The sequence below is a fragment of the Silurus meridionalis genome, chromosome 5 (genome assembly GCF_014805685.1).
Source record: "Silurus meridionalis isolate SWU-2019-XX chromosome 5, ASM1480568v1, whole genome shotgun sequence".
Lineage (NCBI taxonomy): Eukaryota > Metazoa > Chordata > Actinopteri > Siluriformes > Siluridae > Silurus > Silurus meridionalis.
The window spans coordinates 18219426-18234778 of record NC_060888.1 but is presented as its reverse complement, the minus strand read 5'-3'; the positions used below and the strand labels follow the sequence as shown (position 1 = coordinate 18234778).

Below are 15353 nucleotides of genomic sequence, written 5' to 3'. Positions count from 1 at the left end.
ACAAGGTAGGAAACAGCTGATTTTCAGAAAAGGCTCGCGGGCGACCCATGTGGTCCTTGCGGGCACCACGTTGGTGACCCCTGGTCTACATTTTTATTCCTGCTGTTATATACAGAGACTCCCTTATCCTTATCCGACTTACAATTACCCAATACTGTATATACAATTGATCCACCTAGTCAAGTGTTGTTATGGGCCTTACTCAAGCGCCCCCAGTGGCAGGTGGGTAGTATTGGGATTTGATATAACAACAACACAATTCAACACAAATGGGGTGTTGAACTATGCCTTGATATTTCCTTGATACTAATCTGTGTAATGGTTTAACTGTTGTTCTGTGAACCCCTGGATACATTTCTGTGGGAATTTTGGAGCAGAAATATTTAAACATAAGATCACTTTAGAGTGATCCTCAATGTTTGCAAAAGAGGCTAATGACCAAAACATTCAGCTCTCCTAGTTATATTGTAAAAAAAATATAGCTATCAAAAAGGCAGTTTTTCAGAGCGAGCCAATTCAGAAGGATAAACCACATCTCTTGTTAGTATTTTAAAGAATAGTGGCAGGTGCCTCACCCCTTTCCAAAATGTTTCTGAACCTGCTGCAATAATTATTCTAGGCTTCTTATGATGGCTGTTGTCAAACATGGACATTTGCATATAGCTGTGGGCAAAACTTATAGCTGTTTTCTAGAACTAGTTTTCTAGAACTAGATTTCCCCACTGAATCTACAAAGAGTACAGTTTTATGTTTTACACCTATGAATGAAATGTTCTCCATTATTATGCCAGAAAAACTTTTGTTACAATGGTTTTCATATATGGGTTTGTGATGGCTGGCATTAATAATTTCTAAAAAATGTTTTATTTTTATTAATGTCAATAATATAAATGACTGAGTTTCATTTTTGGTTCTTTTAGTCTGCAAATTATATTATTTGAAGTCAAACAAGGCAAAGTTTACATTAGTCTTTTTTATGTAAGCAATAATTTGAACTATTTATGACTAATTCCATTTTTATACAGTTTGTTAAATGAGGCCTAATGTGTTTGGGCTGCAGGCAGTGTTTGAGTAAGATTAGACTCTGAATCAGCCCAAATCTGATTAGCAATTACACCATGTCTGAGTTAGACCCTGCCTTCTCAAGATATTCTATGCTGAGGGAGTGAGCATGTAGCTAGTGCTTGTCTTTAGAGTTCAAGGAGATTAGAAACAGGCTGCAAATTTGCAGGTCAAGCTGCATTGCTTCTTAATACAATACAGTTTCCAGGTAGAAATGAAAGGTGAAAAGAGAAGGGAGAAAGAGAATCTAAACTCAAACTCTGACCATAGTCATAAGCTCCTAAGTCAATAGCTCTGTATGGGGTACATGTGTACTAAAGAAGAAGAATGAAAATTATGGTTTTGTGACAGCAGTATTTATTTTCAGATCAATTAAGAAGTTCTACAAAAAAGTTTTTTTATAATTTAATTGCTATAATTTAACATTTTGTTTGGTGTGTGGCAATAACATATCTACAGTATATACAGCAAATGCAATAAATATGCAATATATTGTATATACGCATATACAGGATTTGTAGTGACTCTCCATGAATAGTCCATATTAACTAGCTATAGTTCCTTTTGAAAAGTCTGTTGTTACTTCAATTATTTCCAACTGGGTGTTGGTTAATTATGTGCTCTGTCTGTGAATGGTGAGTCTCTATGTCCTGTCCTCTAACTTCCATGATTGCAACATGGAACAAAGAAATGAGGGATACCAATCCAAGTAGGTAGCCATCTTCTCGGTTTCCCTCAACCCATGGAACATCATGCTTTAAATGCATATTGTCGGGCACTGGAGTGGTCTTTCCAAAATCAATCATCCATATATTGGCTTTGTTAGTAAGACAATCATGGACGAAAAGGAGAGAGCCACCTATTACCTAAGCAGAAGAATGGACAAAATATTGTTAAGGGTGTCAATTAAGCAGAAGAAACGTCTGATATTCAGAATAATAAAAGGCTTGTTTAAAGAAGGAAACAAACATTTATTCTACTTAACCTCATGACTTTTGAAAAAGGCAGACTCCTTTAATGTTTCTTTTAGCGCACCCAGTCTGGATAGATAGGCTTCCTAAAATACAAGAGATACAAGAATTTTTTAATTAAGAATGTGATTAATGGATCTGGTCAGCAAGGCATTCATGCATGCTGAAAGTTTTCCACAAGGGGGAGCTTTTACAATGCAAAAGGTTTAAAATTACAAACTATTTCTGAGAAAACATTTCAAATCCTAATAGCTGACAAATGTTTATAAATTCATCATAAAATATAATGCAAAAAGCAGGATATGACCAAACACACACCCACACACACACACACACACACACACACACAAATGTGCCTGTTGAATATCCAAATCCAAATCCATGGGCAGTATTCAATTTATTTATCCTTTGCTGTTTTAACAGCCGCTATGCTTTTAAGAAAGATGTCCACTAGATTCTGAAAGATAGTTGTGAGGATATGTGTTCATGCTTCTACAAGAACATTAGCAAGGCCAGGCACTAAGTTTACTTGAGAAGGCCTGGTGCAAAGTCACGGTTCCAGTTTATCCCTAAGGTGCTCAGTAAGGTTGAGGTAAGGGATCTGTGTTTAGGCCATTTAAGTTATTTTGCACTAGTCATAACATAATCTTTAGTCTTTATGGAGCTTATTTGGTACACAGGGGAATTTAGCTTCATGCTAAAACAGGATTTGAGTGGGACTGTTAATTTCAGTGAAAAGATTTGAGGTGAATTTGCAACTTGGTGATCCCACCAACAATCAGTAAAAGCCACTGAAAATCTAAAATCTAAAATTTCAACTTGTTAACTTGTTAATAACTATAGCAAAGTCAAATCAACGTGGCCACTCACCATGTAAACTGTCTCTCTTCTCTACATTTTAAAGCAGTGCTGATTTCAGATCAGGTAATAAACAGACAACAACCTTGATCAAATCTCTAACATTAACCAGCTGGCTTATTGGCAAGCTACTCGCCGTTGTCTGTTGTTGTTGTTGCTGTTGTACTGCATACTCAGTTAAGAATTTTGCATAAATGTTTAAAGGTCATTAAAGTAGAAATGTATAGCTTCTCAGTCCTGTACATGTAAAAACTCTGACAGCACAAATACAAGGCACACTTTCAAAAAGATGTTCTTTTTTTTTTTGTTTTGTTTTGTTACAACTTGTATATTTACAGATTAAGCATTAAGGCTACAGAATACAAAGGCATTTCTATCTATGTATATGGGTATTATGGTTAGGTGTCAGCAAATGTATGGTCCCATAGTGTATTAGATCTATGTGTGGCGTTATTGGAAATAAGAGTAAATAAAAGATTTGATGTTAATAACTTACTAGAATGTGTGCTTGTCTCTTGGTAAATAGTAGCAGGGCCTCTGTAACTTGTTCTTTGCTCCGAGTTTTATTAAAATCACGTCGTACAATCCCATTCTCTGTCTGAAAAGCACAAAAAGCAGAGTGGACCATAAGAGGCTGTGATGATTGTTTAATTTATGTAATTCCAATAGTGCACTACAGTTGTACCATTATGCCTTCTATGCGGAATCCTAGTGTTGAGGTACTACTTGTGTTGTCTCTCCACTGCATGTAGCGCAGCTTTGTCACACCTCTTTGAGCATTTTCCTCTTCTGTAGGAGCTGTAGGATCTACTTTCACCATCTTTTGGTACATATCGGTTCGAATAGTAGCTTTGGTTCTTGCTTTCACAATCTCCCCCTCCTGGTAGGTGCTAAGAGAAATGCACCACAGTAATTAGGGCAACACTTAACGATGTACACATGTACAAAAACAGTCAAACACACAAGAATATTAATATAATGAACAAAATTATACATGCAACACTTTTGTTTTTGCCCCTATTTTTCATGAGCTGAACTCAAAAAATCTAAGACTTTTTTTATGTACACAAAATGCCTATTTCTCTCAAACATTGTTCACAAATCTGTCTAAATATGTGTTAGTAAGCACTTCTCCTTTGCAGAGATAATCCATCCACCTCACAGGTGTGGCATATCAAAATGCTGATTAGACATCATGATTATTGCACAGGTGTGCTTTAGGCTGGCCACAATAAAAGGCTACTCTAAAATGTGCAGTTTTATCAACAGCACAATGCCACAGATGTCGCAGGTTTTGAGGGAGCATGTAATTGGCATGCTGACTGCAGGAAACTCCACCAGAGCTGTTGCCCATGAATTTAATTGAATGTTCATTTCTTTACCATAAGCCGTCTCCAAAGGCATTTTAGAGAATTTGGCAGTACATTCAACCGGCCTGACAACCGCAGACCACGTGTAACCATACCAGCCAAGGACCTCCACATCTAACATCTTCACCTCCAAAATTGTCTGAGATCGGCCACCCAGACAGCTGCTGCAACAATAGTTTTGCAAAACCAAAGAATTTCTGCTCAAACTGTCCGAAACCGTATCAGGGAAGATCATCTGCATGCTTGTCGTCCTAATCGGTGAATACGACAGCATGTTCCAGTTTCTGACAATATCCTGCAACTTCGCACAGCCATTGAAGAGGAGTGGACCAACATTCTACAGACCACAATCAACAACCTGATCAACTCTATGCGAAGGAGATGTGTTGCACCCCGTCAGGCAAATGGTGGTCACACCGGATACTGACTGGTTTTCAGACCAGGGCGAAAATCAATATTGGATGCCTGTGATATTCAGGCCCTCAGGCGGCATTACATTTATGATGATGATTTTGTAATGGAACTCACTGCATGGAGTCCAATTTGCCATGCTATCCACAAATGCAAGTTAAATCTTAATCAGGCAAAGAAGAAGGTATGTGTGAACATGATCCAGAAACGCCGCCATCCTCTCTGGCCTAAAGCTTATTTAAAATGTGGGAAGCGGAAAGTGGATAAACAATTTTGTGCTCGGACAAATCTCAATTATTGTTTATTTGTGGAAACCATGAACAACACGCACTCCAGACTAAAGAGGAGCGTGACTATCTGATTTGTTATCAGTGCTCAATTCAAAAAGCAGCATCTCTGATGGTATGGGAGTGCAGTAGTGCCGTAGAATGGGCAGCTTAAACATTTGGAAAGGTTTTGGTAAATCTGAATGGGATATACAGCAACGAATGCTTCCATTCAGAAAAACATCTTTTCCAGGGAAAGCCTTGCATATTTGAGCAAGACAATGCTAACCGCATACTGCAACTATTACAATAGCATGATTTCATAGTATAAGAGTCTGGGTGGTGAACTGGCCTGCCTGCAGTCTAGACCTTTCACCATTTGACAATATTTGGTGTATCATAAAGCGAAAAATATGACAAAGGACACCCAGAACTGTTGAGTATCTAGAATCCTGTATCAGACACATGTGGGACAACATTTCTCTCCCAAAACACCAGCAACTGGTCTCCTCAGTCCCCAGATGTATATTTTTATGTATATTTTTATTTATTAATTTTTATTTATTTATTTTTGTAACAGATTGGGTCTTACTATTTGGTGCTTTCCTTCTCCACATTCAACATATTAGTCTTAAAAGAATGATCAAACAGCCTTTTGTTTTTGTTTGTTTGTAGATCTGGAAAAAACTCAGGCATTATTTATTATTTTAATATATATATTTTATTTCAAGTGAAACAAATGGCTTTTACTTTAACTGCCACATTTCTTTTATATATATTTTTTATTATTTAATTATTTTTATTTAATTATATTTCCTATATTTTCACTCACTTTTTATTACATATTTTAATATTATATAATTGTTATTTTCAACATCAGTCTTTCTGCCACTGATATAATTGATAGCCTCTTTTATTATTTTCCTTTTTTTATTGTTTGGGATATTAATAAAGTATATAAATATCTAGCATACCGGATGCCCATTTTGCAGTCCATGATGATAGGCTGCTTGAGGCCACTCAGCAGGTCCTCGAGACGGATGTAGTTCTCTCCATTCCTGCTGATGTGCCCGTAATAGCGAGGCACAAATTGATGGAGTGTATCAGACATAAGTGCCTGCAGGCAGGTATCCTCCACCTCGTTGAATCTCTTCAGCACCTCTCCACCTTCACCCAGCTGGATGTTACCTGATTATACACAGGCAAACGTCTGCATATTATTTCATCTGTGCTGCGTATAAAAAGTCTCTAAACAGATTTGTAATATGGTGGGTACCACATGTAACATATTGTGCACAGTAAACAACAATGTAAGCACAGGTCACGTGCCTTGGTGTCCAGCCAGCTGTATCCAGGAGCTCTGTCTGCGCCTTGACCACTGCATCATGGTCAGGAATGTCCTCCAAGATCGACACTGAAAAATAAAATAATCTGTAATTTTCTGCAGTATGTGCTCCAAGATACCGGATGAATTTTTTATTCAGATATGAATATGATTGTGATCAGTTGGCTGCACAAAGATACAATCATGAGAATGATAAATCTTTTAAACTGAACAATATTGCTTTAAACCTTTCTCTCAACCACCTACAGGAAACACAAAATACTGTTTAAATGGGTATACAATAGAAGAATTCCCTGAGTTTTACATGCTTTATGTACATAGTTATTATTACTATTATTATTAAATAATATCGCTATTAAGCCAATACAGCCTTCCTCATCAGCTGAACCCTTTAAACACATTTAGTATATTGGCAAAAAAACATTTGAAATGTGACAGTAACAGACTGCTATAATACTATCTTTCTACTGGTCTATGCAAATTACTTATTCAAATTCTTCATGTCAAGGTTCTCTTTCAGAAACTATGCAAATTTCCTGTGGGACAGTAAGAGTAAACCTCAGCAAAATTATTTTTCTTCTAAAAAGCAGAAGTATTATGGAAGTCCAATATTCTTATGCAGAATTGGGATTATTTCAGTCAAACTGGACATGATTAAAAAAGAGTATTAAAAATCCATGCTATGTAAATATCCTTGATCAATTTAGCTATAGTCGTAATATGTCATGTTGGAATGAGTTATGTTTTCTTGACTTATGTTGTCTGGGTGACTCCACTCACCCTTTTCACATCCTTCCTCTTGGCCATCTCCTCTCCCTCACTGAAGACCTCGTCACTTTCCGCTGATGAATAGTTGAAGGATGATGAGGAGGAGGAGGATGAGGAGGCAAAAGAGTTAGCAAAAACCTTTGAAAATATGTGATGGGGAACCGCTCCTCTCATCTCTGCGTCTCCATCAATATTTCCTTGCGCTGCTCCGCTCAGCTCTGTCACATCCTTTTTTGACACTTCATCTTGCACCTCCTTAGATCCCCACAGCCTTTGTGTGTGTCTCAATCTATTTCCTCGGTTCATTTCTTTCTCAGTAGAGATGTCCTCCTCCTCTATGCTCTCTACTCTTGCTTCCAGCCTCTCTCTCCTCTTCCCTCTCCATCTTTCCCTCTGTCCCACTCTCCACAAATTCATTCTAGACACTTCACCAGAACATAAGCCTCCCTCATCAGCGATATGTTTTGTATTTAAATCTTTTCTACCATTATCTTCTTTTTGTCCATTGTTAGGTTTAGAGTAGTTCATCACACTGTTAGGTTCCCAGTCCTCTGGAATTTTTGATGGAGTCACAAACAGTTCCTCTTGAATGGTCTCTGGTTCTAGTCTGGATGAGAGCACAGCCTGAGCAGACACAAGTTTGGGCTTTGACCTTCGGCTAGCGAGCAGAGCATCCTTCATACAGTTAATATCAAATTCATCTACTTTCTCTCCTACTCCTTTCAACTGGCTTCTATTAATTTTCACATTTTCTGCTTTGCTGGATCTTCTCGATTCGTCCTCGTCAGACATATCTATCGATGTGCTCATATTTCTTGAAGTAAACACCAGTCCTTTCATCGAGCTAGGCAACCCGATAAAATCCTCATAACGACAAACAGTGCAGTAATCCAAAAATTGGTGCAGAGTGATAAATTAAAAACAAGAAGATACATTCATCTTAACATTACAAAAAATATTAAGTAAAAACATACAAAGTTAACTGCAAGTATTCTTTTAAAAGATTAATGATTGCACTTAATGTTAAACAAGAGCAAATAATGAATCATTGTATCTAATGTGGTGGTATCTGTAATCTAATCTAATAAAAATTAGAACTCACTCTTATACAGTCGTTCACATTTAGACGCTTGTGTATGTAAGTCAGAATCCTAGCAGAGAGTCTGCTCTTTAGTTCAGCTCGAAGGCTTTACTACTGACATCCACACATTTGCATTTGCATACCCATGACATCATGACATTTCCACATGACAGTGACTACTAGATAAACTAACCTGAAGGTAATGAATACATTTCCAGCTTTAAAAAATGTTGGCCTATAGACTAATATAAACCAATCTGACAATATAATACATTACTTTGCTCTACACTTTATCTTATATCGTTATCTTATGTTGCCAGTGTAGACTGTATAAAATCAGGCACAGAATTGGTACAGAATCCATAGATTACAAATACAGAGGTCAGACGGTTCCTGTAGATCTTGACCAGGTTTGCACACACTGCTGCAGGGATTTTGGCCCACTCCTCCATACAGGATCTACTCCAGATCTTTCAGGTTTTGGGGCTGTCACTAGGCAAAACACAGAGTTTCAGCTCCCTCCATAGATTTTCTATTGGGTTCGGGTCTGGAGACTGGCTAGGCCACTCAGGATCTGGCTAGGCCACTCAGGATATTAATAGGCTTCTTACAGAGCCACTCCTTTGTTGCCCTGGCTGTGTGTTTGGGGTCATTGTCATGCTGGAAGACCCAGCCATGACCCATCTTAAATGCTCTTACTGAGCGAAGGAGGTTGTTGCCTAAAATCTTGCGATACATTGCCTCCATCCATCCTTCCCTCAATACGGTGCAGTCGTCCTGTCCCCTTTGCAGAAAAGCACCCCCAAAACATGATGTTTCCACCTCCATGCTTCATGGTTGGGATGGTGTTCTTGGGATTGCACTCATCCTTCCTCTTCCTCCAAACACACCAAATGGGGTTTATACCAAAAAGTTTTATTTTGGTCTCATCTGCCTACATGACCTTCTCTCATGCCTCCTTTGGATCATCCAGATGGTCTTTGGCGAACTTCAGATGGGCCTGGACCAGTGCTGGCTTGAGCAGGCGGACCTTGCGCGATTATCCATGATCCATGATCCTTAATCCATGATGATAAAGTGTGTTATTAATGATAACCATTTAGACTATGGTCCCAGCTCTCTTCAGGTCATTGACCAGGTCCTTCCATGTAGTTTTAGGCTGATCCCTCATAATAACTGTCCAACGCATTTTAAAACTGGAAGGATAGTGGGGAACCATCAATTTCGCTGAAAAAATGGTGGTTGGAAAAAAATCTTGAATGATCGTCAGTACAAGATCTTGGCGAAAAATTACTGAAACTCTGGACGGGACTTAATGTTGTGTCATTACAGAAGCCTATCGAAACGATGCCATGGCGAATGCATGCCGTAATCAAAGCTAAAGGCGCCTGAAAACATTAAAGCATGAAATCTCTTTTCTTATGTATTCTGTGGCTGAGCAGGAAACATTGTGGTTCAAAATATGCAAAGCTGGACATCCATTCCAGTATTCATTGCACATATAAAGGGTGTTTCTTTTAACAGGAATTGCTAAAGATTGCATGAATAATTAATGATCGAATGAATTAAATAAATGCAAAAAATGAATTTATCAACGAGCAAATTAATCAAGTGATAATAAAATAATAGTTATGACACCATATATCATATTCTTCTATTATTTATTATAGTTGTTTATGGCTTGTTTTTGAGTATTTGTTCATTAAAGGGAACAAAAATCACTGTGTATTTTCACTAAAGAAAATGTAATCAATAAAATTAAAACGAAAAATGATTGGTTTAGTTATTTAAATCTATCATATATTCATTTTCAAATTTCTGTGTTTTTTCAGCACAAAGAAAGGACATGTAAATGCATGCAAATATTATTATGCACACTACAAACAAAATTTCCTGGTTAAGGTTTTTTCTTTTCCATTGTTACAATGATTTGGAAAAATTTCTCAGAGGCTGATTTTATTTATATCTACATCATGACAATTGTGATTTATTGCAATTAAATATTTTAAATGACTGACAGCCTTTATATATATATATATATATATATATATATATATATATATATATATATATATATATATACACCACCAATTGTGCAAGTTCTCCCACTTAAAAAAGATGAGAGAGGCCTGTGATTTTCATCAAAGGTACACTTCAACTATGAGATACAAAATGAGAAAATAATTTCTGAAAATCCACTTTGTCTGATTTTTAAAGAATTTATTTACAAAATATGGTGGAAAATAAGTATTTGATCACCTACAAAAAAGATCTCACCCCGTGGGGTCAAAATGATCACAAGAATGGCGAGCAAAAATCCCAGAACCACACAGGGGGACCTAGTGAATGACCTGCAGAGAGCTGGGACCAAAGTAACAAAGGCTACCATCAGTAACACACTACGCCGCCAGGGACTTAAATCCTGCAGTGCCAGACGTGTTCCCTACTTAAACCAGTATATGTCTGGGCCTGTTTGAAGTTTGCTAGAGAGCATTTGGATGATCCAGAAGAGGATTGGGAGAATGTCATATGGTCAGATGAAACCAAAATATAACCTTTTGGTAAAAATTCAACTTCTTGTTTGGAGTCGAAAGAATGATAAGTTGCATCCAAAGAACACCATACCTACTGTGAAGCATGGGTCTTTCAGCATGACAATGATCCCAAACACACCGCCTGGGCAACAAAGGAGTGGCTTCGTAAGAAGCATTTCAAGGTCCTGGAGTGGCCTAGCCAGTCTCCAGATCTCAACCCCATAGAAAATCTTTGGAGGGAGTTGAAAATCTGTGTTGCCCAGCGACAGCCCCAAAACATCACGGCTCTAGAGGAGATCTGCATGGAGGAATGGGCCAAACTACCAGCAACATTGTGTGAAAACCTTGAAAAGACTTACAGAATCCGTTTGATCTTTGTCATTGCTAACAAAGGGTATATAACAAAGTATTGAGATGAACTTTTGTTATTGACCAAATACTTATTTTTCACCATAATACACTTTATATACACATATACATTTTATATATATATATATATATATATATATATATATATATATATATATATATATATATATATATAATGTGTGTGTGTGTGTATATATACAGTGGATACACAAACTCAACTAATGTATGTACACAAATTTAGGAGTTCTCTTTTAAACTAATAGGATTTTTATTCCTAATACATTTCTTCTATAACTGCTCTTACAAACACTTTACACATAATCCACTCATATCCAGATTGATAAATAAGGCCCAGTGTCCACGCTTTTGCATGACTCAAGCTCTCACAATAAAACAAACAGCTTGCTTTTTCTATTTCAACCTTTACCTATATTAATGAAATCTCTCAATGTGTTTGGTTAAATCTGTTTCAGATCAATCTGTCCATCATCTGCCCTAAACCTGTTAATCATAAAAGGGAATTTGTCTTAACCGTCTCCATCACTTCTGTGTCTTCCATCTTATCTGAACTGTTATTCATGATTTCACTTGATCTTACTACAGATGGATCCAACAAATTTGTCTTCATGCCTATGGAAAGGAGTTTTTAGAATTATACAAAACCATAGAAGTTTTGGAGTTCTACAAGGTGTGACTGATTAAATAGATGTGTATATTAATAGATACATATGTGTATTCATTACCTGTGCAATTTTCCTCAGAGTGTGGGTTTCTCTCATACTGATTCATATCTTCCAGTATATCTGCTTTCCACTTTCTCACCATGTTCCATTTTCCAAACTGTTATTAACACAAATGAGAAAAATGATGGATTGCATGCTTGAAATGACACAAATGTAGAGAAATTATGTCAGGTTGATCATATAGTCATAGTACGTACATATAGATCTGGCCACATGCTGCTGTCCTGCACAAAACCAATGAAGATGATCCCACTTAGGAACAGAAAGTTACTCATCACTCCCACTACAGCGGATATAAAGGGATAGTGATAGAGGGCACACCTGTACTGAGAAACTTTAGTCACATTGTGTTTAAAGATCCCCCCCCCCCCTTCTTTTTTTTTTTTTCTTACACACACCAAACACAAACCTGATGCCACTGAAGTGAGCATAAATATAGAGCTGGGCTTTGTAAAACTGAACATGCTGGGACTGGATTTCTATAACAGCTCCAATGGAAGGTTTATACTGCAGAAAGAAAGGCAGAGAGAGGATCATGGAACATTTATGTGCAAATTTTTAAACACTTATTTTACATGTGAAGTATATTCCTATGTGAAGTTCATTAACCAAGTTGGAATTAAAAGGTTTAAGTCCCCCTGCCTCCAAAAACACTTAGATATTAAGGCTATGTTAGGATGCTAAGGCAGAAGCCTCAGCTAAACTAATTAACTTGGGGCTTACAGTTTGTTCTATGCTTATGGATCGTGAAGTAATTTTTTTTTTCAACCTGCATTACGGATTATACCGACTCTCTGGTTAGTGCCTTTCCTCAGGCCCCTCTGCCTTGTGTATTCGAACCAATAAAGTGTATAACCATACTCCGGTTTCCGACTCCTGGTCCAGGGAACCACCAGCCACGCCTCCCTCCAAGGCTCTAACTCTTACTCAGCCTTGTCCTCCTACTAATTACCTTTACCTGTCTCCAATCCTCTCTCCCCTTTATAAGGAGCCCAGTTCCACTCACTCACGGTCCGATTAACGGTTCACACTGCAGATCATTCCTGGACTACCCAAACTAGGGATTCTACCCGCCTTACGGACTCTACCCGCCTTACGGACTCTACCCGCCTTACGGATTCTACCGACTCTATGGTTAGTGCCTTTCCTCAGGCCGCTCTGCCTTGTGCATTCGAAACAATAAAGTGTATAACCATACTCCGGCTTCCGACTCTTGGTGTACGCGAGACACCTCGGTGTTGTCCTTTCAAGCTTGAGTTCTTAAATGTTGTCATACACAAAAACACTTTTTAAAATCTTACCCTAACCTACGGTCTGTACACAGAAAAAATATTCTAGGCTCTGGCAATTACCTTTCTTTTCACAATATATGCTCTGTAAAGAGGTTTTCATTAACACAGGGATTGCAGATTGATTTATAATCGAGAGTAGATTTGTATTTCTCCAAAGGCTAATACTGGCACTTTAAAAAAATAAAATTACGGTAGCAGGTTTAAAATGAATGGAGCAACTAATATTTTCCCACAGTATATGCATGAAGTTAACATTGAATTGTGTGTGTTCAGCACAGAAGTGGGGTAACTTTGTTCAAAAAACTGGAGTAACTAATCTGTCACATTGTTTGCCTTCAGCACATACAATACACTATTCCTACATCCCATGTGATAGGAACCTGTTTAATTATAAAGCATCTTTAGTCTAAATCTGTGAATTGTGCTGTTTGGAAGGTAGTGTAAAAAAAAAAAAGTAAAACAGTTTAAAATGTAAATGGCCATACTAGCGTTGTACTTTATTTTTATATATTCATTTAGGCATATCACAGACTGTGAAAAAGGCTTAGGCAGTTATCATGATGTGAAATTATCATATGAACACTCCCAGTGGCAAGACATTTAATCTGGGTATTGGATGGAAAGTGCAGAAATTTGTGGCTTGTGAAATATGAAATGGTCATAACACACTCTGGCAAAATGAGAGAATTCCTCATGCCTTTTAATATACCGTAGTTTAACAAAATATAGTCATTTAATAGTGCTCATGTATTATATGGCTTTGTATTTTTCCACAGCCATCTAGCTGTGTCTAAATGCAGGCCTACTCACTGAGCTGTCTATGTAAGCAGAGTGAAGCTCAACTAGGACATGCTGCTTCTGCTCAATTACTCCCATTAGCATCAAAGGCAGCAAGATCACAGTCTCCAGAGTCTGCAGCAGGTTTGAGCGATAGTGAAGCATTGTCTAAAATCAAAACAAAATATAGGTTTCAGTAAAAGATAATCTTGGTAAGCAGTGAATTGTTGTGATACTGTACTGGCAATGTAAAACAGCAATGGAGGGGGTTTAAATGGTTCTGCTGGTGTGTTTTAGTATGTATGCACACATACAGTTTGCATTAATGTATCGACAGTCTGTCCATCATGGGAGTAGCATGACATCTTCACTAGGAACATCCCCAGTTTCATATTTGTTGGAGATTCTGGCATTTCCAAGTCCAGTGTGATCTGATAGGACTGACCAGGAGTCATTACCTACATTTAGAACAAGAAATTAAAACAGCCAACAACCAAAAAAAAAAAAGGTGCGACAACAATTAAAATATAACTTTTAGAAGCATATACTGTATATGTCAAATATATATAAAGAAGAGGTATTAGACAGTAAAATATAAGGTCACCTGTTTCTTGTTGGTGCTTAGCAGTGAGAAGTTGGCCACAGGTAAAGAGCAAACAGAGTCTGAGAGCATTCTGCTGGACAATCAGTCTCATTAGTCTGATTAATGACCAAACAATGCTTGTACTACTGTACTTGTATATACACAACAAAAATCATATGGCAAGTCTCTGGTGTCACTGCTTTTGGCATTCAGAGTTATAGCTGTAACTTTAAATAAATAAGAGCGTTAATGATAGAATATAGCTGCAAAACCATACTTATAACTGTACCTAACTTGTTTTGCAAATGTTCTGCTACATTAAATAAACAACATTCTTTGTTAACCAAAATAATTATATAATTGGCCCAGTGTAATATAATTATTGGCCCATTGCGATTGACCTGTTCGCAGCATTTGACACGGTCAACCACATGGCTCTCTTGTCCATGCTCAGTGCACAGCTTGGCAATGGTTGGCACCCTACTAGGAAGGTAGGTTATATCAGGTGAAATGGAGAGGATACACATCTGCTCCATGCTGTTGTCCCACAAGGTAATTTCCTGTTCTCGGTTTATATGCAGTCTCTTGACAAGTCATGTCCTCACATTGAGCTTTCATACCATTGCTTTGCAGATGACACTCAACTAACACTCTCCTTTCAATCTACATAGTCTCTTGTTTCCCCTTGGATTGCAGCATGTCTGGCAAATATCTCATCGTGGATAGCAGCTCATAAAATGAAACTTAATCCCAGCAAAACTGAAAACATTTAAGCTCAGAAACTGATTCATAATGCAGACGCACAACTTGTTATAAAAGTAAAAAAGTTTAAAGAAGTAGATGCCGTCCGTGCAAACACCCCAAACCATCTAGAGACGTACCAGCACCATTTGGAGTCCACTTTATGTAGAGTTTGAACATTG

General features: G+C 37.6%; 2 protein-coding genes across 3 annotated transcripts; both read right to left on the bottom strand.

Moving 5' to 3' along the window:
• Positions 1-1414: 1414 nt before the first annotated feature.
• Positions 1415-8192, bottom strand: si:ch73-22a13.3 (inositol-trisphosphate 3-kinase A). 2 transcript variants are annotated; one of them, XM_046850163.1, is made up of 8 exons: positions 8154-8192; positions 7064-7915; positions 6268-6352; positions 5913-6126; positions 3577-3781; positions 3388-3489; positions 2048-2119; positions 1415-1928 (listed from the first exon to the last, which is right to left on the bottom strand). In XM_046850163.1, exons 2-8 carry the CDS (start codon positions 7889-7891, stop codon positions 1647-1649), a joined length of 1788 nt encoding a protein of 595 aa, XP_046706119.1. In that variant the 5' UTR covers positions 7892-7915; positions 8154-8192; the 3' UTR covers positions 1415-1646. The 2 variants fall into 2 exon arrangements, with proteins under 2 accessions (XP_046706119.1, XP_046706117.1); XM_046850161.1 differs by lacking the exon at positions 8154-8192 and having other exon boundaries at positions 7064-8147.
• Positions 8193-11338: 3146 nt separating this feature from the next.
• bscl2l (BSCL2 lipid droplet biogenesis associated, seipin, like) lies at positions 11339-14520 on the bottom strand. Its single transcript, XM_046848883.1, has 7 exons — positions 14452-14520; positions 14156-14305; positions 13881-14015; positions 12188-12285; positions 11976-12099; positions 11779-11875; positions 11339-11665 (listed from the first exon to the last, which is right to left on the bottom strand). The coding sequence occupies exons 1-7, from the start codon at positions 14518-14520 to the stop codon at positions 11544-11546; spliced, it is 795 nt and encodes a 264-aa protein (XP_046704839.1). The 3' UTR covers positions 11339-11543.
• Positions 14521-15353: the final 833 nt, after the last annotated feature.

What these genes read in the sequence shown, in the direction of transcription:
- si:ch73-22a13.3 (XM_046850163.1), bottom strand. Translation starts at nt 7,891, where the DNA reads ATGAAAGGACTGGTGTTTACTTCAAGAAATATGAGCACATCGATAGAT. An exon ending in AGAGACAAGCACACATTCTA is followed by an intron (nt 2,120 to 3,387) that starts GTAAGTTATTAA and finishes CTTGTATTTTAG; the next exon opens with GAAGCCTATCTATCCAGACT. An exon ending in CCTTTTTCAAAAGTCATGAG is followed by an intron (nt 1,929 to 2,047) that starts GTTAAGTAGAAT and finishes TCTTCTGCTTAG; the next exon opens with GTAATAGGTGGCTCTCTCCT.
- bscl2l (XM_046848883.1), bottom strand. Translation starts at nt 14,520, where the DNA reads ATGCTCTCAGACTCTGTTTGCTCTTTACCTGTGGCCAACTTCTCACTG. An exon ending in GCTCACTTCAGTGGCATCAG is followed by an intron (nt 12,100 to 12,187) that starts GTTTGTGTTTGG and finishes TTCTCAGTACAG; the next exon opens with GTGTGCCCTCTATCACTATC. An exon ending in GCATGTGGCCAGATCTATAT is followed by an intron (nt 11,876 to 11,975) that starts GTACGTACTATG and finishes TGTTAATAACAG; the next exon opens with TTTGGAAAATGGAACATGGT.